General features: G+C 39.9%; 1 protein-coding gene across 2 annotated transcripts; it reads right to left on the bottom strand.

Moving 5' to 3' along the window:
- Positions 1–1,377: 1,377 nt before the first annotated feature.
- Positions 1,378–15,630, bottom strand: LOC105918160 (zinc transporter ZIP12). 2 transcript variants are annotated; one of them, XM_012853182.3, is made up of 12 exons: positions 14,964–15,630; positions 12,859–13,170; positions 12,571–12,778; positions 9,806–9,939; positions 9,492–9,663; positions 9,075–9,247; positions 7,998–8,153; positions 7,673–7,783; positions 4,621–4,693; positions 4,350–4,508; positions 4,074–4,261; positions 1,378–2,424 (listed from the first exon to the last, which is right to left on the bottom strand). In XM_012853182.3, the coding sequence occupies exons 1-12, from the start codon at positions 15,210–15,212 to the stop codon at positions 2,296–2,298; spliced, it is 2,064 nt and encodes a 687-aa protein (XP_012708636.2). In that variant the 5' UTR covers positions 15,213–15,630; the 3' UTR covers positions 1,378–2,295. The 2 variants fall into 2 exon arrangements, with proteins under 2 accessions (XP_012708636.2, XP_035981485.1); XM_036125592.1 differs by having other exon boundaries at positions 7,703–7,783.
- Positions 15,631–23,681: the final 8,051 nt, after the last annotated feature.

Below are 23,681 nucleotides of genomic sequence, written 5' to 3'. Positions count from 1 at the left end.
ATTTACCTCATACAGAACTGGTTCAATGAGCTGCAGCCTTTACTGACAACGTCAAAGACTTTTGCTGTTTATCGTTGCCCTCTGGTGGCACTTGGTGCATTTGCATTTTAAAGCCACTAAATGCACACCTGAAACTGGTTTCCCTGTTTTACTTCGTCTGCCTGCAATACTAGTTGTCTAACATTTATAAATTCAACAGGACATTCTAAAGTTTTGACCAATTCTTCCTGGTAAAGTGATCATCCTAAATTATTTTTCAATTGTGATACAAACATTTATTGTCAGCCAAACGGACAGATGTGACATGGGGCAAATGTTTTCTTTTTGTAGAAGCTAAATGTGACAACATCATACTTGTCAGTGCAAGGTTCCTACACAGTCTGGAGGCTGGAATTATACTTATGTATTTTTCATGCCTGGATAATTACAGAAAAACAAAATGGAGTATAAGAAAAACAAGTATTTTCTAATTTTATCACACGGTGAACAGAAATTTAGCATAACAGCTCAGATGAGAGCTGGCTTACTGGAAACCTATTATTGTGCTACATGAATCTCCTGCACAAGCATAGCCTACTCCTGAGGATCCAGATTATTTCTCCCCCTAATTCTTTAATCTAACAGCAAACAACTTAATAACTCTAAGTTATACACAAACAAAAACACAACAGAAAACCACACATTACATTCAAATCCAACAGCCATGCCTCCACACTGTTTTATTGTTTCTGATTGTTATTTTTTTTCCCTTCTGCTTCTGGAAACTGTAGATTGACCCTTGTTTTGTCTGAAACAATCTCAGTGCAAACAGTTGTGGTCACAGATACTGTTTAAAATTCAAAGCAAGATCTTTTTATGTTTCCTGCCCGCTTCTCTTCTCTCTGGTGTTTGTGTGTTCTGGTGCCCTGATGCAGCTGAACTCTTCTGTCAGGTCTCTGCTGAGAAAGCGAGGATAGACAGCGTTGCACAACAGCGTGCCCCCCAGATGAAAGCTCTTCCTTCCTCCATCCTGGCAATAGTTGCCTTGGAAAGATGCAAACATGCCAAAAAAATGTGCCTTTTTTTTTTTTTTTAACACTGCTAAAGAGCGGATTTATACACAAACGCGTACGGTCCGTGCTTTCCTGGAAATGCCAACGTGTGCTGGCACTTTCTAAACCAACAGCGAATTTGCAAGAATGGGAGAAAACGTGGCGGACTTCCTTCTATTGTTTGGACACTAATCGGGAAGTGGCAGTGAACGGCGTCAGCTTTTTTTCTGACATGATGAGGCAAATAATCCCACAGCACTGCTGATGGAACTGATCCGGCAGTTTAACAAAGAGATGCTACGCGGTTAATTACTGATTAAGAAATAAACAAAACTTTTTCTTTTTCTTTTTTTTGAGCCCACTCACAATGTGAGCATCACAGATTCAGTTATGTTTCATTTATTTTATTGCAGCCGATGTGTTCATCGCACTGTCCTCCACCTCCCCCTCCTTCTGCAGGCCCACTTTGACAACTGAAGAGTGTTTTTGCGCTGTGTGGGTCGGACCCACTGTGTGTTTGTACAGTACCAGGCATTAGTCACCCAGGTTGGTGGATGGAGAGAACGTGTGGCTCAGGTGGGTGGAAATGCCCTCGTATTGGCTCACACAGAGACCTCAAAAAAACAAAGAACAAAGCGTCGGAGATGAGAGTAACAACTATCCCAACAGAGCTTTATAGATAGCTGTGGAAAACATTGATGCCTGAACGAGAGGTTCTTTCTCCACGGCTAATGTTAACGTTTTTTTTATCTAGCCAGAAATAAGTGTTTTGGAAAAGTGTGCCTCCAGGGTTCCTTTGCATTTTTGAAAAAGTGTAGAGTATAATTTAAATTAAGCATAGAAAAAGAAAACAATAGTAAGGAAAAAATATGCATTTTCAAACTTTATTCTCTTCTAACAGTAGTGTCATATATATATATATATATATATATATATATATATATATATATATATATATATATATATATATATATATATATATATATATATATATATATATATATATATATATATATATATATAGTATGGTGTAGTTAAATTTCAGTAAAAATCAAGATGTTAAAAAACATGATTCATCAAAAATTACCAAACAAGTCTCAACTTTCATAGTTTTTTACTATCCAATGATGGGACTATAATAAAGGAACATATTCTATCCAGAAAGTGTTGCTTGCGCATGTGAGATGATTGTTAACAAGACAATGATATAAATACAAAAAAAATAAAAACATCAGCATAGTTCGATCTCGTGTGACAGTTGCATTTAAAATCTGAGTTGGTGTTCAAAGAGCGCGAGCAACAGAAGACAAGTCCAGCCTAGGAGCAAACCGAGGTTCTGCAGGAGGAACATGGCAAACGGCCTGTTGGTCTTCACTCGATTCATCTCCGGGAGCTAGTGACAGAGGGAAGTTAGCAGGTTAAACAAAAAAGACAAGCAGTTTGATCAAGCCCTGCAATTAGTGTAGCATTGCTGTGGTACGTGTTTGAACCACAACATCAGGAAGAATGAGCTGACTGAGCAGCCAACTGCCTGGGCAACTCAGATTGGTATGTTGTGTAAATTTGTTGTTATTTAGGTGTTTACATGACGTAAGATGGGCCTTCTTTATGTCTTTAGCATAAAATGTAATTTTCTTAGGTGGCTTTTTAAGACTTCATAAGTATTTCATAAGAACTTTCTTTCAACGCATGCTCACGTAAACAAACAGCTGATCAGAGGTAGTATGTGTAGCGTACTCCTAAACCCTGTCTGACTACAACACAAGTGCTTTGAGAACGGTAATTGCCCATTTTCACTCACCATAGGATTGACTCAAACAACTGTAAACAGATTTACAGTATAGCATAGACCTTAGCCACGCCATTTAAAAGCAAAGCACTACTTTTTCCTTTTTTACAGCACTGTAGCAACTATATTCCTCCCTTCCTATTTAAAGGAGCAATATGCAATATTTCATTATTTCAGACAGAAATAACTAAAAGTAGTGGTGTGAAGAACAAAAGGTAATATTTCAGATGGACTTCAGTATGACGTCACACTCAGGGCTCAGCCCCTCCATGCCATATAATGCCGCCATCAGAGCAGCGCAGCGATGGAGCAACATGGCAAAATGTTCTCTTGCTAACAGCATTATAAAGTTATGAGTTATTCACTTCTTCACTAAAAATGTTACTCTGAAAGGTGATGCTGTTTTTCTGTTTTTGTGCTTTACAAATATGCGCATAGGAGGCAACGCCTGACAAGGGAAAGGAGGGGCCGGGTGACGACTGGAGTGAAGGTACAGAGAGGTGTGGCTTGTCACTCATCTTGTTTTGGTCTCCAGGCGGTGCTCAAGCACCACTTAGTGGTGAAATATCCCTCATTGCTTTAATGTTTGTCGGGAACGTGAAACAAACATATTGTTTATACCTGCTGGTACGCATGCTGCATGTTTTTTCTGGATATGACAATTGAAGAAGTTGGTGCTGCTTTAGTGTCAGGGGATGAGACATGTCCTGATTGGTTCTTAAATATTCACGCAATTCTCTAGTGTTTTCCATCAAAACAAAAAGAAAGCAAAAAAAAAAAAAAAAAAAAAAAAAAGAAAAGAAAACTTCATCAGCATATTCAAAAAGGTGTTTTTGTGGATGCTAATGAAAAGAAAACCCAATCCCTTTATACTTCTCATTGTCCTAGCAAGCAGGATTTCAACTCCAAAATTGCTATTTTCCACATATATGAGGTATAAATATTTTAACATCCAGCTCAAAATGCAATTGCAGAATGGGGTTTTTGACTCCCTTTGTCAAACTTTATCAGAATTTTCCATATGTGCTGATTTTAAATCGATCATTTTCAGTTATGTGTGCTGTGCTTTAAAAAAGATTGCTGAGAAAAAAAACATATATGCATATAAAATATTTAAGTGTTTTGTACACCTCATTACCAGGGGCTGATTATTATTACACCAGACCTACTGCATTTAAAGTTTTACATTTTTCTAAGGGATCTGTTGACAGTATGATTTAGCAAACTCTTGTCATCTCAGGAGGGAGCCTTACCATTTCTGCCAGAGATAAATAGAGAAATATCCCAGCCGTGACGGAGAAGATCCACTGCTGTACATCTGTGTCCGAAGAGACAAAAAGTCCAATATAAAGGCCCATGAAAGCTGTCAGGGCACTGAGGAAGTTCATCAGGACTGCGGTCTTCACTGAGAGCCCGGAGCTGAGTAACACCGCAAAGTCCCCTTAAAATAAAAAAAAGAGCAGGATTTCGGTCACTCGAGCACATTGTTTTCTGTTTTCTAGTCTCAGCTAACAGCATTGACCTCTCACCCATCTCGTGTGGGATCTCGTGGCACAAAATGGCCACGGTGGTTGCCATGCCGGTCTCGGCTGATGAAGAGAAAGCCGCTCCGACAACCAGGCCGTCGGCAAAGTTATGAAGACTGTCTCCCACAATTACCATCACGGCCAGCAGAGGAACCCCGTGTTCTGGACACACAATGAGAGTCTGTGTGACCGACGCTCGCCTTCAGACAGCTCCTCTGTTGCGCCACATTACTAATTATTGCACAGTTCAGGACTGTTGGGTTGTTTCGCTTACTCTGATGAGGAGCGCGTTCTGTGTTTGGATGGCCAGGGGAACTTTCTGGGCCCTCTACGTCTTCCACTGAGCCCTGCGAAAATGGAGGCAAAAGTTGACGGCTGTGAACCCTTTTTTAACCTTTCAGTGTTTCATTTGTGGCATTAAAGGCCATCTGCTTTTTTTTCTCTAAACATCTTTACATGCATCAAACAATTTAAACCCTACTGCATGATGTAAAACATTTATTTAATCGTACCTAGTGCAACTATTCCTCTTCAAAATAAATAAATAAAACCATACAAGAAGAGATTCATCCACACGTCTTTTTGATTCTTCACTACTTTTGTACTTTTGCAGTTTTGGTCTTTTCTGCTTTCTATGTGAGCCACTTTTATGGAGGCTGTGGTACAATCCTTATGGGCTGATGATTTTAATAATTATTTGTAATGCGCTTATAGTTTACTATTAGGAAAGTCTGTGTATAATTATCACTCAGAGTGAATCTGGTCTGATCAGGGGTCACGGTCGCTCATATTTCAGTTTCAGTTGGCCTGTGGTATTATATACAATTATATTAAACAATATGTGAGATTTAATCACTAAAATTATTATTTATCTCAGTAGTCTACCACAATGGGAGATAGGGAATTTTGTGCTGCTGCACCAAATCTGTGGAATGCCCTCCCTGACACCTTGAGGGCACCTCAATCCACTGAGGATTAAGACATTTCTTTTTAGCAAAGCTTTTGGTCCACTTTAGATGTTTTTTCTCTTTTCTAAAAATAGCTTTTTTTTATTTTGTTTATGCTTTTTTATTTTTTACCAGTAGTACTTTGAGATATTTTGATGGAAAGTGCAGAATAAATTAAATGTATTATTATTATTATTATTATTATTATTATTATTATTACAACACAATAACTACGAAAATAAATACTCTCAGATTGGCAGAGGGGCAAATTAACTTCTATCACACTGTAATTCATGTAATCTTGGTTTGCACATTTGGACACATTGATTCCAAAACATGTAAAACTTCCTACACTTTTGATCGACTCTTCACTTAAGACTTTAACGGCTACCATGTCATAACGCCGTTTCCTTGCAGCCAGAAAGTCCTGGGTTTAAACCCTGGCCTGGGGTCTTTCTGCATGGAGTTTGCATGTTCTCATTGTGCATGCATAGCTTCTCTCCAGGTACTCCAGCTTCTTCCCACAGGTCAAAAACTTGACTGTTAGGGTTAGGCTCTTAGGTAAAAGTGTTTGCATGGTTGTTTTTCCTGTGTTTCTTTGTGTTGTTGCCCTGTGATGGACTTGCAACCTGCCCAGGGTGTATCCTACCCACTGACTGCTGGAGAACCCCCCCCCCCCATGGCCCTAAATGGAAGGATGTCCAGCAGCAGATATCTATTCAACAAAGTAGCAGCAAGTAAATTTCTGTTAAATTTCCAAGGTTAATATGATGGGATAGAATTTTTTTTTAAAGTGAGGTTACTTTTATTATTATAAGGAGCTAATCTATCTCCCACAGTAAATAACTCTAATAACTCTATACTGAGAATGGAGATGTGAAGGGTTTCCATTCAAAGTAACTGTAGAATATGAAAACATGCCGAAGAAAAATCTATAAAAAAGCATTCAATTAAACCATATCATTTATGCTTTTCACACTTTACATTTACAACTGATAGTTTCTCTGACAGGAAACACTTCACACCTCATGTTCTCAGCATGTGTTTCACACAAGATAGACTTTGGTGGCACACCAATTCACTGCAAACAGCTAAACTTTAGCTCCATCCAAACACCTCTAATAAGAACTTCTAGCTCCTGTTCCTGGCTCCTGCTACCTGACCTTTCATGGGTTCAACGGTAAGAATGTTTTTGTGGGGAGGAAATGTGCTTCGGACCGCTGTGACAATTTCGGACAGCTTTTAACTCTGGCTTCATTACGTGAAGGAAAAGGACATGGGTGATGCGAGTCAAATCCAGGCCTAAAGCCTTCCGAAAACTACAAATTGCATGGTGTCTTCTCACCGTTTCTGCTCGAGGTTTACCTTCCCGTTAAAGGAGAGTTTTTCTTTCCACTGTTGCTCCATGCTTGCTCAGTATGAGGGATTGCGGCAAAGCCATGGACAATGCAGACGACTCTCCCTGTGGCTCTACGCTTCTCCAGGAGTGAATGCTGCTTGTCAAGACTTTAATGTAATCAACTGGGTTTCCTTATATAGGAAATATTTTGACCAATCTGTATAATCTGATTAAATTTGACTTTGTAAAGTGCCTTGAGATGACATGTTTCATGAATTGGCGCTATATAAATAAAATTGAATTGAATACAAAGGGGTTAACATGTGCTTTTTGTGACATGTACCAGCAAAATCCTTTATCATAGATGTTAGTATTACATTTTAGATAGCACTTTGTAAGATGTCAGTGAAAAGTCTGTCAGACTGTACCTCTGTTTCCAAGCTTTGATCCCATTGTTTCTGACTCGCCTATAAAGTTAAGTTAAAGTTAAGCTTTCCCAACAAAGTAGTCTTTCTTTTCCTTTGAACTCAGTTCTACTCTTTCATTTGATTCAAGTCAGGGTTTTTCAAAATTAACCACAGTGGTTCCTGTATGTGAAAGATGTACCAAAGCTACCTATTTTCATGGGAAAAAGAGAGTCTGTGGAGTAAATCTACGGCTTTCTTTAAATATCTTTGATCTTTTTTTTTTCTTGTACTAGTAGGCATTTAAAGGCATCTCTTCAAGTCAATACAAGCTTTCTGGAAAATGTAATCCTTCATTGTCCAACATCCTACTTGCTATGTTTCTTTGCTCCCTCCCACACTGCTCCACATCTTCCATTATATAACAACAGAGGAGGAAGGATTTAAGGGAAATTCAGTAGAGCAATGATTCACTATTTAATATCAGTTCCTTTTTTGTATGCAACTTTTTTTTTTTAGAATTACTTTCTAAGAGTTGCTTTGTCATGAACTCCAACTCCTGTACTATCGAAATGTAAACACAGGGGAAGATGACAGGAAGGAGGGTTTTCTGCCAAGAATCCTTAAACAACCTACCAGTTCAGTCAGGGTTGAGATGAGACTCACCAACTGGATGGTGGAAATGGACTTGCTCCTCTGAGACTGACCATTGCAGTTCAGGTCCAGGGTGAGGTCGCTGCAGTGACCCTGCCGACAAAAGAATGTCAGGTGACCATTGTTACTCAACATGCGAAGTCATGACAAAAGTGTTTGTTTTTGCGGGATTCTCACACTTTATTAGAAAGAAATCAGTCAGCACTTTAGTGCCTTTCCTGCGATACATGATAATCTGTGGTTTAAGTATCTTTCTCTGGTGTCAGTAGATCTGAATGGGCCACAGAAAACAAAACCGCTTACTTACATGGCCATGAGAAGGGACCAGAAAGGAAAACATTCTTTCCATGAGAAAGAAGCCGTAAATCCCAGCAATCAGGCCCAGGATCTTCCACAGATGCTCCTTGTCCTCGTTATGGAGCTCATCACCATGACTGTGAGTGCTGCCATGTAGGCCAAGAATCTGCACAGAGCATCAAACAAAACAAAGTGAAACCACAAGTAAGACATGTTTGGGCCGTTATGGACACTGGTTAACAACTATCCTACACTCTCCTGGATCTCTACATGCCACTTGAACATTGCTGGATGTAGAGATCCTCACTTTTGTTTAAAGGTAAGCATTACACATCAGAAAGGCTTTTGCTGTCTTCATCTCAACCATCCAGTCTCTGGGGTCTCTGGACATGGATGTCTCCCCAGAATCCACAGAATTGTACTATAAATGTTGTAGGTTTCCGTACCTTCTGTACCTTTCTAGCCAGTTTCAGGATTTCTTCAGAGCTTATCAGACCCATGAGAGAATGCACTATGGGGTGGTTTCTCACACAAATGCTGCACACTGCCAGGCATTCCTATTTTGCCTAGTACCTGGTGCAGTGCTCTGTCAACGTTTCTTACCGGGTAGACAAATACCCAAATCTGCACTTTTAGTGATCAACCTGAGCTAAACATGAAAGTCCTACAGCCAGAGACTGTTTCTTAGAAGTCAAACTTTTCATCACACTATATGATGGTCTGAAACTTCCCTGAGTTTCCCAGAAACCAATAAATGTGCACAATAATGTGTACTTCTACCCCACTGGAAGCCCGCTGATCTGTAACCAAGAAGACTTATGTAAGTGTGGTATAAGGCCAGTTTGGTCAGTCTTTCTTTCTTTGTTAACCAAGCCAAGGTGCATGCAGACCAAATCCACGACTGCGACCAGGGTCCTCCACACCCAGATATGCAGCCATCATGATAATTAACCCTTATAGAAGTTTTGTGCATCTCAAAATAGTTGGGAAGCTGTCGTACGTTATCGCATTGATTCATTTCTAGTGTCATGGTGCAGCTGCAGTCTGGTGTGCAGAGGGTTTTTCCAGTGCTGTAGGGGTCTCTTACCTGTGGAATGAGATGCAGGAGAGCGTCACCAGAGAGGGTTCCCACTGCCAGGCCCACAAACAGCTGCAGGATGAGTGCATAGGTCTCCTGACAGGAGTTGAACAATAGCAGGCAGATCCCCAACATGGAGCCGACCGTGATGATCAGAACAGCAGCTGTGCTGTAGCCGTACTCTACAGAAAGGAGGAAACTTTTCATCTGTCCAGATCAGGTATAAATCATTTTTAGAAACATTTAAAAATGTAGCATAATTATATAGAGAAACTCGTTGCATAATTGTGTGGCTGATTTCCACTCTACTTTGTGTACAACCTTGAGCTGCTGACTTAAAAACATTTTTTAAAACAAACTTGCAAGTTCATTTAAAAACGTTGTGGTCTGTATAGAGGAAAGGAACCATCAAAGGAATGGGCTTACTCTCAATAGCAGTGGGAGCCGACCCTCTCGCCTTTTGCTGATGTGACCCACAGGCATTGCCTAGCAGCTGCTGAATGATGGCTGGACAAATTTGTCTGAATTGCTCCTTGGAAACGGGCAAATGAGGGTCCAAAGCAAAAATATCTGCCAGCTGATTGGCTGAAAAACACACCTAATTGATTTAAAAAAAAAGGGGGGATGGAGGGGGACAACAAGAGGAGATGAAAGCCATTTAAATTGAAGTTTATCGTACCTTCAAATATTTTAAAAGGATCCTGTCATAATTCTGAGCATGCAATGTTATCGTTTCTCACCTGTGCCCAGTCTCCATCAGTAACGTCTTTCAGCAAATATGAACCTCCTTTGATGCTCCGCTTCGTCTTATTGTTGGAGTGCATTGGTTTTTTGCCATGTCCCACTCCTAGCTGATGAAGTAGCTCTTCCAAGTCTGGGTAGAGATATGGTCAGAATGTAACATATCAGTGTTGGGCATCAAAAAATACTTATTTCAAATTAAAGAGCAGTAAAGAGGCTTATCAACAAGTACTATTTGGGGATTATCTTGTAGAGGTCAGTGTCATATCTAAGGCTTGTTAATAGCTTTCATGCCGAGTCTCCTTCTTCAAGCACACCGCTTGGTCTCATTGCCATGCAGCTTTTTCCTTTAGGACAAGTTGTACTTCTGGACACCACTGAAGGCCATCAAACTCTGACCAACACCGTGCAATAGGAAAACCCATAACGGGTCGCCATCAACGAGAATTTAGCCCAGAAGATGATATCCATGCCAATAGGAATTATAGAAGTCATGTCGAAGTCAACAGTGTAGATAATAATGAAAGCATTTAAAACCTATGAAATTGTTCTTCCATGTACTACAGAACTATGTAAACAACAAACAGGCTTTGAAGGAGCTATCCGTAATACTGACACCTTGTGGCTCTAATCGGTACAACAGCTTGCCAATAACGACAATCTAATATGCTGTTTTCAAACGGTGTGTTGCTGTTGTGGATTTTTACTTCAACAGGAAAGGTATATGATGTTGTATTCTGTACTATTTCTGGCCTGTTTCTCTTACTGTCTGCTGCTCTTTTGCCAAGATAAAATACCCTCTGGGCTGGGAACCCTGGGAAATCTCATAAGATTGACTCAGGAACCAGGAAGTAACCACAGGCTACTCACTGCACTGAGGTAGTTCTGGACTGTACCTCTAGGTTTGAAAGGAGAAAAACGTGACTAAGACATTGTTGATGGAGAGGTCTGACTGTTTATAGGGAATGTCCATCCTTGGTGACAAATGAGAATGATTTAGGTTGATTTTCCAGTAAAATATCTTTACTTATAGCTCCTTTAAATAGAAGGCAACCAGACTTTTGCTCAGCATTTTTCCTAAAACGGTTCAACCGCTGTCCAGGACTCTGTCAATTCTGGCGGCTCAAACTTGAGCAACCAGTAGATGGAGCGCTGCTGTTTTTAAGCACACGGAGGCCCATCCTCCTATAGGTGCATTTCAAGTCAAATGCAAATCAACAACCCACCTGTCACTGTCCTGGATCGTTAGAGGCTATTGCTGTGACTTATTTGAGTACTTGGTCACCTGAATCAGGATGAGACTGCTGATGTAATCTCTTTGAAATGAGCTGGAGGACCGAGTTGTAAACACTGGGGAAATAGAAGCAACCCCCCTCCCCCCTTTGTTCAGTGTTGTCTTTGGTCTTTTGACCAAGATGGCTTCTTTCACCCCTCTTTCAAACATCTGTTCTCTCTGTCCACAGTCTGGACATCATTGTCATCAATAGTGCTATTGAGGTGCAAGTGGACCGCTGAATCCTGCCCCGAGATGCTGGCCCTCCTGTGCTGTGATATGCGTTTATGTAATCGTTGTTTAGTTTTTCCGATTTAGGAATCTGAAATCCTTTCTGCATCGGAGCGCATAAGCAACGCCGCTCACCTTTGATCCGGGTGTTCTGTCTTTGGGATGAACCAAAAACTGGTTCATAAGAACGATGACAATGATGACGGGTGGGTCATTGATTTGCATCTGACATGCAATGCACTTAGTAAGATGGACCTCCATGTGTTTAAATGCAGCAGCACTCCAACTACTGGTTCCTCAAATGTGAGCTGCCAGAATTGTGAGAGACTTCTGGCTCCTTCGACTTCGACCATTCCACATCTCTCTCTCTCTCTCTCTCTCTCTCTCTCTCTGGTTGCTTTTTGTTCATTTTTGTTGTTTTTCCCCCCTCTCAACAGTAGCTGCATCTTGCCTGCTGATTTGTTTATCTGAGACGCTGCCCTGGAGGTGGCTGCTGCTCCTCACATGAATGTTGGCTCAGGGTTTGCCAGTTTGGCTGTGTCTCTCTCCTAGATGAAGACACTTCAGGAGCTACTATTGTTCCTTTTGTGTCTCTGCTCTGTCTTCTCAAACTCCCAGTCCAGCCAGATGGCCGTTCACACTGAGCCTGATTCTGCTGGAGGTTCCTTCATGTTAAAGGGGAGATTTCCTCTCTACTGTCGCTACATGCATGCTCGGTATGTAGGATTGCTGCAAAGTCAACGACACCATCCAGGCGGCTGTCCACTGAGGCTCTGCGCTCTATTAGGAGGAGTGAACGCTGCAAGTCAACGACTCAATGCAATCTGCTGGGTCTCCGTAGGAAACTTAAGACCAATCTGTATGATTTGATTGAATTTACCCTGTAAAATTCATTGAGATGACATCTGTTGTAAATTGGCGCTATATAAATAAACTGATTTGATTTTATGTAGGTAGGTTTCTAAACATTTTCAAAAAAAAGTAAGCAGAAGTCCTGTTGCGTGTGATTTAAGTTTGCTTGGTGTAGCCATGACCCAGGCAACTGAGAATTTGCACAGACATAGAACCATGTAAATTATTAAATAAACACTGAAGCCATACATCTTTCTCTGTGAATACATTTGGGCAACGACAGCATTTGGTATGTACTTACCCTGTAGACTGCTGGTACTTTAAAACTCGGTGTACTTTCTCATAACCAAAGGCGATACTTAAAAGTCTGTCACATTTGATACTGACCAAATGTTTTACTTTACTCACCTTTTAGCTGTAGGGCATTTGAACAATTTAGAGACTGAAATATGTAATCTGTGAAGAAGTCCGGGGATGGGAGGCTCCTCTGTGTAAAGCAGCGTCCCTGCAGCATGTAGCTAATTATAGCCGCCGTTACTTTAGGCACCTCTGCCACCCTTGCAACAGGATTTGCACCCACGTCCACCTCTTTAAGAAGACGAGCTGAATGTATGCACTGAAATCCGAGAAAAAGCATTTATAAAGACCTTTGCACCTCTTTTGATAAGATACATCTGTAACAATTGCACCCCTTACTTGCGAGTCAGGCATGTCCTTTTTGGAGGGACGGTAGTGCTGGTTAATGAGTCGCACAATTCGCTCCGTCTCGCTGTATGAAAGGGACTGATTGTTTTCATTTGGGTTCAGACTGGCGAAGTGCAGCAGATAGAACTGCAAGTTTCCAGATGAGGACGAAAGGGCTGGTGGAGGGCCAATGTTTGAGACACACAGATCCTTTAAGTTTATTATGTAATATAGCAGAACCGTTGAGATCTTATGGTAATCTTCTTCAGCAAGATCAATCCTGTCATCGTCAAGCACGGACAGCGCTACGTTCGGTGTCAGGCACTGGGAGAGGAAGAACAAGAAAGATGTCAACCGTCAAGCCATGTAGGTAATCAAGATTAAGTGAAATAAAGGGCCAACTTGACAATTTCCATAGCACTCTGGTATTTTTTGAAGAAAATACCAAAGCTAAATTTGACCCACAAATAACTTCTAAATATTTGGAGAGTTGTTAAAATTCTGCTTTTAGTTCAAATCTGCAGAGGAATTTGCTTTATTGAATCCCAAATCTTACTTTCAAGGGACAAAGGGGAACATAATCCTATTTACAGGCCACCTGAACAAAAATGCACTGCTTCTAAATCCATTTTATTAGGTCAAACCAAGCAATGTCTAAAGCCACTCTGCATGAACGACCTATAGAGGTCAAGTGCTCAAGCCTCCATACTTGCATTATAGCCATTACAACTACAGTGCCTTTCAGAAATATGCATACTTCTTTGACTGTTCCACGTTTTCTCCCATTGCAAACACAAACTTTTAGTCTTTTTTAATGACTCTATCTAATTTTCTCTAATCCAACTGCCTTCAAATAAACATCTGACAAGTGTGGCTTGTACACACATTCAGTCCCCTTTCTACGCTAACATCCAACTATATGGAACCAACTGCATTTAGATGTCAACTAATTAGTAAATACAATCCAGTGCAGTATAATTTAATGGCCTCAGAGCTGAATGAGGCCCTCAGAATTTTACCTCGTCCGCCGCTCAATTAAAATCCAATAAACTAATTAAAAACTAAGAGGGAAAACTTATGACAACCAATGGCATATCTGTGTTATCAGAGTCAGTGAACACATCGTGAGCATTCAAAATAGAATGAAGTAAGCTAAGGTACAGTGACGGGTTTCAATCACGGCAACTAAAAAAAAAGAACATGGATATTGAGTAGCATATTTTAATAAATTGAAAAGCAACTTCTTCAATTGTTGAGAAGTAAAGTTTGAGACAAGGCTCTGGCAGCAGTGAAAATGTCCGTTCTGCAGCGTTAATACCGACCTAAGCACACAAACACGAGATTTCCTCGCTTCATTAGAGTTTGGATGTAAAACGAGCAGCGATTACAAGACCACTTATTGACGTGCGTATGAAAGTAAGATGTCACATGACTGAATTTGCAAAAAAAATAATTAAAAAACAGCCCAAGCATCATGCAGAGGGGAGGGTTTTTTGAAGGACTGCATGCTACTGCAGAGCTGCTAGCCAAAGCTAGCCAAATTGTTTGCAAGCATTAGTTTGTTTAGGAGAACAGTTGCAGACTGAGTCACTGATAAAGGAAATGACACCTTGCAGCAGTTCCAACCATCATATTAGGTGAGTGTGATGAATGCAATCATACAGCTCTCAAAACTGCAATTATAAGCTTTCACAGTACCTGATCTGTTTACATGAAGAATACTTTTTTTTTTAATTATTGAGTCCAAAAAGAAATAAAAACTGATTTTTATCAATAGATTGTACAAATGTCTCATTCCATTTAATCAAAATATAATTAGAATTGCTGGATCCTTTAGTTTTACAAATTGAGGGTGGGCCTCATAAGATTTCCTAACAATTTAAATGGTCCACGAGAAAAGATTTTCCCCCACCTCTTGTTCAGATCAATGTTTATGTGTTAAAGCAACGTCCAGATCAAAGTCTATTTAAGAATCTGACAGAGGAAACATGATTTGTGTTTGCAAAGCATGCAAATTTTACAGACATATGAGATGAACACAGTACTGGGAGTAAACGTATGTATCAAGTGCTTATCAAATCTCGGCAGATCTATGATAAGAACAAGGTTGGCCTTACTTTCTCACATGTTTCCTGAGTGATGCCCATCTTCTCTGCACAGTGCACATCCTGGAGCAGTTTGGTGATCAGGAGACTTATTCTGTTCCTCTGGAGTGTAGGCTCCTTATCACTCTCCAAAGGTAGACCCAACGCCTTGAGAGCCTCCTGCAGATGCTCCTGATCCTGTACTGTACCTTCCGCGACTCTCCCCAGCTCACAAAGATGCAGCAGCAGCACCAAACATGGAGCCGAGCTCCCAAAGCGCATGTTCTCAACTGCGCTGATAGGCCTTCCCAAGCTCTGAGAACTGGCAACAGGTCTAAGTCGAGATAAGGAGGAAAATGGAAACAGTCAAGAAAATCAAGAGGAAAACATAAAAATAGAAGAATAAAAAAAACTTTAAAAGAGAAAAGCTGTGAATTGTTCTTGCAGAGGGAAGCATTAATATTAGGTAGGCTGATCTGGTGGAGAACAAGAGAACTCTGCAGGCACTCTTGAGCTGAACCAGTCCTTACAGTGCTGTGCCTGGGCCCCTCAGCCCCAAACAAAAGGATTAGTGCAGGCAAGTGAGAGAGTTGATACAAGAGGGAAAGAATGGGGTGGGCAGCTGTGGGGAAATTAATTAGTCTGTCAGGGAATTTGAGGATAGGAAGAACAAATAAATTCATGTACAGCACAGGTCAGGCAAACAAATCCACATGCAACACAAAGTCGCTGAATGGGTTCATTCCTTGCAATTTATTTAAAATGTCTCCTTCCTCCTTCGTTTGGCTTCAAACTGGCAAAACTAAAAACATTATGTTGCCTAAAGCTGTCTCTCCCACTTTGGCAGCGGGCAGGAGCCAACATGAGTGTGTGAAAGTGATAGGACTCTATATGCTTAGAGCCTCACTGATGTTCACATCTAAGCCTTTTTTTTTTTTTTTTTAGTTTTTCATGATCTCTGACTCAGCAAAGATAAAAAAAAAACACCTTGCAAAACAAGGCGAGCATTCTATGATCCTCCCACGTGGGATACCCTGGAGGTCAAATCAGCCCAGCAACAACAAGATAAAATGATTTCTTCTGAAAAAACAACAGTGACGCATAATGTATCAGACTACCAGACTTTGCCCTGCTCTTCTCAGCTGTGGTAACCCGTTTTGCTAAGTTGTCCTTGTTGGATCAGCAGAAGGTTTGTTTTTGGGAGAATTTTTCAGCATCGCCGTTGTTAGTGAAACTGTCTTAGAGGGAAAAGCTCCTCAAGATTAGCCGAGAGCCTTAAATGAGTCAAATTTAGGTTAGTGGGAAATGTTATTTTATGTACAAAATAACTAATGACTGAACTACTGTTAATACAATTTATACCCTGTGTAAATATTGGGAGATCTGAATTTGGGTGTAAACTACCACATTTAGAAATCCATGAAAAAAATATATTTTATTTGAATTACCTATTGGTATTCAACAGAGCTGTCAAGTTATATGGGATGGGTGGGATTTGGTTATGTTGACTGTAAAAGCAAGAGGAGCTATAAAAAGAAAAAGGCAGAATCAGCTCTGCAGAAGGCTTAGACTGAGCTCTGAACGGACGGTGCTGTAAACGGATCATTCGCAGCCCATAAGGGCTTTGTTATTTTTCTGCGTGAGGAAGGTCGTGTGCCGCGAGTGTGTGTGAAGTCAGGAAAATGTGTGTCTCATTGCGTGAGACTTGACAGCTCTCCCAAGCTACAGGCGGTGGGCAGAATAGTCTTAAATCCTCTAATGACCCCTGACATCAACAAGTATTTTTTTTTAATCCCCCTAAATTATTGGATGTTTTCTACTTTTCTGAACATTCTCTGTAAATCCGAAGGATGGTAATCATGGACCGCGGAACGCATTTCAAATTGGTCGGGCCCATCAGTCCGGCGCGCATGCGCGAAAAACCCGGATGAAAGTGAACTACCCATTTATTTAACTTTTTTTCTGACGTTCCAGCACACACGCCCCGTATTTATTTCCACGTAAAATCATTATATTACAGCTAACACAATATTTACAGAATAAAAACACTTTAAAAACAAAAGTCAAACTCACCCCTGCTCTAAATATTCCCGAAAACGTGTCTCCGTCTGTCATTATGCTGGATGAAGTCCCTGGCTATCCTCAAAGCATCCACTGTGGTCAAAAGATCCCTGTGTGTGTGGGCGCACATCAAGCTATTTAGTCTTTTCTGGGTCATTGTTGATCTCAGATAGGTTTTGATAGGACGGAGGGACGAGAAACACCTCTCAGCACTTGCAGTGGACACAGCCTTAAAGCTAACTAAGCTAACGAAGCAAACGAAGTAGCGGTCATTTTGTTTACATCACATGACACAATCAGCCAATAGGGTAGTTCACGCGTGACGTCAGCGCTACGTCCGGTCCAGCTCCGGCGTGTAGACACAAACAGTGCTGTTGTCGTCTACTACATGACAAAACGGGTGATTTAGAGCGTACTTTTACTTCGTTTATTTTTGGAATCTAAGCAACGCCTACGACTTGTTGTGCTCCCGGTTGCACACAGAGGCATTCCAAATCGTTGGATGTACGTTTCTGTCGTTTACCGAAGGAGGAAGGACGAATAAAGAAATGGATATTTTCAATGAAAAGAGCGCAGGCAGACACTCCCAGTGGACTGGGGGAGCCACCATAACACGACAGAATTTGCAGTCTACACTTCATCTCCGGTAAATACAACTTAATTCTGCTCTAGTCATTGTGCTACTTAAATAGCGGCGGAGGGGAGGTGGCGATCGCTACACGGGCCGCTGTCTGGAGCAGTTTCTCTGTTTGCGTCCGCTATTGTGTTCGCCTTTTGCCAACCAGTCGCGCATGCGCGAAAAACCCGGATGAAAACAATAGCAGTGAACTACCCTATACATTTTTAGATGGGATGATTTATCGCTTTCTCATTGGAGAATGATGCTGCTGCCATAGACTATTGTGCATTTGAAAAAATAGCTATTGAATAATTTTATTTTATTTATATATATTATTTTACATGTTTGATCACCAAAAGTAGGTAGGGCCGCGGCCCTACCGGCCCTACCGGTTCCGCGGTCCTTGATGGTAATGTGCAAAAATCTCAGTAGATTTTTGAAATGGTCAGACTAGCCGTCTCCCATCAATTACCAGGAAAGGTTGACAGATCTAAAAATGTTGAGTTGCTGCCAAGTGGTTGGCTAATCTGTTATTTATGGTACAAACGAATTTAAAATGTCAGATAAAAGTAAAAAAAAAAAAAAAAAAAAAAAAGAAGAAGTTTCCATCTATTGGTTCTGAATGAATTAACCAGGCTATGCTAAGCATCATCTTGTCAGAAGTTGACATAACGCATGGCTGCAGCAAACAGGAAGTAGAGGTTGCAAACCCGTATGGACCAGACATCTTAGAAAGAGGGAGAGGGATTTTTAGCTATGTGTTGCTATTGGGCAAATTGTGATTGTTCTGTCATGTCAACTGGGATTAACAATGTTACATGCTGTCTGGTGACGTAGAGAAAGAAAAGCCTTTCTATGCGTATTATATGAAGACAGGAGGGGAAATAGCTGATCAGTAACGTGAGATAAATGTTTGCTACTTCAGAACTTATTCATAAATTTTTGCTTCCATCTCCTGATTTGCACATTAACTGTTTTTTCCAGAAACCCTAAAAAACATTTCATTTTAATTTATTTGTATTGCTTTCATTGCACCCACAACAGTAGTGCCAGGAAACTGCTGCAAACTGGTAACAATTGTAATCAACAATGCTACTTGGAGGTTATTGTAACTTTTCATTTTAATTCAGTTTATTGATTTATTCAGCAGGGACAATGTACATTAATTAACATTGCTGGGAACACACCAGAATTTGCTACTAGGCTATTTTTTTTTTAACCGTTATCCCTGTAAAGATGGGACATTGGTTTCTCTAAAAAGCATCAAAAGATTTTACAGTGGTTAAAATTATACAAGGTTCAAATACACTTAACAATACAAATTCTGTCAACAAATACAGTAAACAAACAAAGCAGGGTACAAAATAAATATATAAAAGTATCAATAGTCATTCGAACAATTTGAATCAATCATCAAGATGGCAAAACTCAAGAGGTTACATGGTAGGATTAGGAGGAGGAACATATTATTAAGAATGATAACATATCTGATGTGTTATATATTAGTTTGTTAAATGTTGTTTAAACATATTATATGTGGCAAGAGCTCTCTGTGTGAAAGAGTTCCTGTGCAACTGTAACTGTGAAGGCTTTCTGATTAGCAGCACTTTTCCGGAAAGGAACAGTAAGGTCTTCTAGGTTGCCCCTCTTGTTGATCAATAGCCCTTTTTACAGGTACAAAATGTGATTATTGGTTTGAAATGTATTTAGATTAAAAAAACAAAAATAATTGTATTGTATCATTTATATCGGCATACTATCTATAAATTTGATCATAATGTGCGTGTATATGCACCTTGCTTTATTTAAAATAGAACCACTCTGACATGTGCAGTTATGAAATTTCCCTTAAAAAAAAAACACAGAAGAAGAACTTCTATAGTTGCTGAACAACAAAAAATAACAAAGGTGTAGCGTATGAGTTTGTTGGTCTTCGGAGCGCCCAGGCTGGACTTGTACCAGGTTCTAATTAAGGTTGAAAAGTTACAGAACAAATATTAAATTTGAGCTCTTTTAATGTTTCGATTAGAAAGATTATGTCAGGAACCCCGGCAGTTTTGCTCCCTGACGTATTTCTGTCACTCAACAACGTGGAAATGCGTCACGTTTACGTCGGCCGCACATGCGCACTCAGGTCAGTTTGTTACATTTGGAATAACTTGATCCTGACAAGCATTTACATGCATGTCGATCGGGTTATCAATTCGATCACAATATTCCGATTGCCGTCTTTACACGATGCATTTTTATTCCGATCGGCCCTTTATTTAAATTACATTTGTTCATGTAAGCATAGCTACTATGTGTTATCCGTAATGTTTACAAACTGACCGAATGGTGGAGATGACAGACCTTTGCCTATTTTGTACATCAAACAAAAATTGTAATATTTCATAACATTCTCACACAGTATATACCTTTGTAAAATGGTGATAACGTAATGGGTCATTTTATCTAGTATGTTTATAGTGCCCTAGCGTTCGTGTAAGTTCTGTAGTGATAAATGTGATCTTATGAAACAGAAACTTGAAATTAGTGTTGCGTCGATGCCATTTTTTGGCCCCGGTACCCGATACCTGTCTGTGCAGTATTGGCCGATACCGATACCATACCAATACCATCTGTTTGAAATTGATGTGTGTGTGTATATATGAAGAACTGCATAATACTTGAGGTAGTAGAACTTTTTATTGCCTACCTGGAATAGGTGACAATAGTTGAATAAACTTTTGGCTCTCAAAGGCCAATATAGTGCAACATTTGTGAAATTAAAACCTATATAATAGTAGTGCAACAGTAAGACAGTAAAATTACATTAATAATCTCTTCTAAACCCTGAGTTTTGGCTCTCAAATGCCAAAATAGTGCAACTTTCATGAATTTATATAACATGTATAATACTAGTCGGGAGAGAGAAGGCTGCATTCAAGTTACAAACATCAAAATGGTATCTGTGCCCTATTTGTTGGTACTTGCCGATACCACCATTTTAGTGCTGGATTGGGGCCCCGTCCAATACTGGTATCGGTATCGGTGCAACACTACTTGAAATATTAAATTCAACGCAATTCCAAACTTTTTTTCATCAGAGATTTAAAAGTAAATTATGACTCCATTTTGATGGCAAGATATTTAAATTCTGTGCCAAGTACTCATAATTTGCAACATTAGATTTGGAAGAGAGCATTCCAACTGATTTGTTTATATTGAGTTTTAAGCAGGACTGGTTTAGTTCTGCTTTTGTATAAATGACAGAAACATCTGCGTAATTTTGAACAAAGACACTAGGACAAACTGAAGGGAGGTCATTTATATATAGAGAAAATAGCAATAGCTCCAAGGTGTAACCTTGTGGAATACCTGTTGACAAAGAGGGTAGATTAAATGTGATAATTTTCTGACTGGGATTGATTTCATAAATATGATTCTTTCCATTTTATTGCATTTGAAATTTTTTTTCCTTAGTTTGGTCAATAATATTTTGTGATCCACAGTGTCAAAAGCTTTTTTTCAGATCAAGAAACACAAACAAACGTTTAAAACTTTCTAAGAAAAAACAATTAGCAGTCTCGATAGAGTGCTGAGCTCTGAAACCTAACTGCAATGGGTGAAGCGAAAAACAAGCGGTGTTAAGATGCAGTTTACGAGGAAAAGAATGTGCAGAATACAATAAAGAAGCACTGAAGCTTTGAAAATAACATTTTACTAAATTGAAATAGCTTTTACCACTGCTTCCACTGAAATATGTCAAGGGTATCTTCCACTGTTACACAGCAAATGTATTTGAGTAAAATACATTTGCTGTGTATTTTACTCAAATAGTTGGACTAATTGGACCAAATGTCTGTTTCTCAGTAAATTTTCTTCGATTTGAGTATATTTTACTCAGACAAATTTAATGTATAGGAACCCTTCAAAGCAAAAACCGGACCATTGGATTGTTTGTGTGTAGCTGTCTGCTTTGCTTTCTTTTTCGCCTAACGTAGTATTTCATCTTCTTACTATAATCTTTGATAAAAAAGATTCATTTGTTGACTGTTCAATGATTGGTTGAACAACCAAGCTTTGAAAAAATTATTCAACTCTACAGTGATTGTAAATGGCTTCTGTAAAAAAAAAATGAAAACGGCACTTTTGTCTTTTTTGTTTTATTTATTCAATATCTATTTACAATGGTGTAAGGACCGATAAATGATCTTTACCAAATATTTAAAAATCTCACAGCTGATGAAGATCTGATAGTTTTTAAGGAAATACATACTTTCTACATGTAAGAACCCAAGGTTACACCGATCTGTCACCAGTATTTGTACACATTAAATTGATACATACATTATATAATCCGAAGTATTTGTTCACTTTCCTTTGCACATACATGAATTGACTGAAACCCTATTTTTAATCCACTGAGTTCGCTATGATCTTGGCCCACCTTTGAAATGCTAAGACAATTTCAAACCTTATGGAAAGGCTTTCCAAACCAGCTGAGAATATGTTTAAAGAAATGTTTGACCTTTCTTCAACAAGTGCATTTGTGAGGTCAGACATGATATTGGATAAGATGGCCCAGCTCACAGACTTTAGGCTGAATCATCCCAAAGATGTTTTATTGGGTTGAGGCCAGGAGTCTGTGGAGGCCAGTCAGGTTCTTTCACACAAAACACGCTCATCCATGTTTTTTTGGACCTTGTTTGTGCACTGTTTTGCAGTCATGTTGGCAAAGGAAGGGTCAATCTCTAAACATTGCACTTAAAGCTGGGAGCCAGAAATTATCCAAAATATCTTGGTATGTTGAAGCATTGAGAGTTGGTCTCACTGGAACTACAGGGCTGAACCCCACTTTTTTTTAAAAACAGCATCATCCCATAATCCCCTCTGCATCAATCTTTAAACTTGACAATATGCAGTCCACCAAGTGCCTTTCCACTCGTAACTGTTAAACCCAGACTCTTCCATTGGATTGGTCAAAAAGGATGCACAATTGATCACTTAAGACGATATGTCTGTCCTGCTCCAGAGGCTACATGCTCTGCTCTACTGCATAGGATACTTTGCTTTACACTTGTTTATGCAAGGCTTGAATGCAGTTGCTTGGCATTGGAAACCCTTTCCATGAAGCTATCTGCAGAATACCCTTGAGCTAATATGAAGGCCACATGAGGTTTGAGGTTCTGTGGGTATCATCTGCAGAAAACCGTTGACCATCTTTGTGATTGTATGTGACCTACCACTTTTTGGCTGAGTTCCTGTTGTTTCCAGTCCTTTCCACTCTATATATTTCATGGTGGCATGTTCAGTAATGTGCAAATGTCTGTAATGGTTCTATTGGAGCCCTGCGACAGACTGGCGACCTGTCCAGGGTGTACCCTCCCTCTCGCCCATTGAACACCGGAGATAGGTACCAGCACCCCTTGCGACCCCATGAGGGACAAGCGAGTTAGAAAATGGATGGAAAGGCTATAATCTATTTATTTATTTTCTTTCACTTTCTTTTTTAGGTATCACATTACACATGTCAGCTTAAATAATAATACATATGATTTAGCAATGGTATCAAGGTGTTACACGATTGTATCTGTTGCTTTATGTCTGTTGGTTGTGCTGTTCTTTTTGTGTCTCTTTCCAGGTGATGGAGCAGACAGAGGACGTTTTATCATTCTCTTCCCTTTATCTCTTCTTTCTTTCACCTCTTCTTTCTCTTTTTTTTCTCTTCTTGTTTTTCTTTTACTCTCCTACTTTCCCATTGTAGTGTCCATATAATTTGAAATTCTCCCTGCAGGAATCACAATAAAGCTATTTACATGCACAAATCAAGCGGAGCATTATGGCGAAAGCTGTTTGCTCCTTACCTGACTCCGCCAGATAGATTTGCTCCGCATATCCATCTGGAAACCTTCCGTTGAAGTAATTTTGGGAAGGGGCGAAAATACTGGTTAGCTGATTGGCCTATGTTGGTGATAGACGGGCCAAATGAACCAATCAGATTCGTCGTCGCTCGTAACAGAGCGACGACTAAAACACAACCACAAGCCAAGCTACTCTTGCTGCTGCAGGTAAAGGCTCGTTAGCTC

Source organism: Fundulus heteroclitus, chromosome 21 (assembly GCF_011125445.2).
Source record: "Fundulus heteroclitus isolate FHET01 chromosome 21, MU-UCD_Fhet_4.1, whole genome shotgun sequence".
NCBI classification, from domain to species: Eukaryota; Metazoa; Chordata; class Actinopteri; order Cyprinodontiformes; family Fundulidae; genus Fundulus; species Fundulus heteroclitus.
This window is presented reverse-complemented; position numbering and strand designations above follow the sequence as displayed.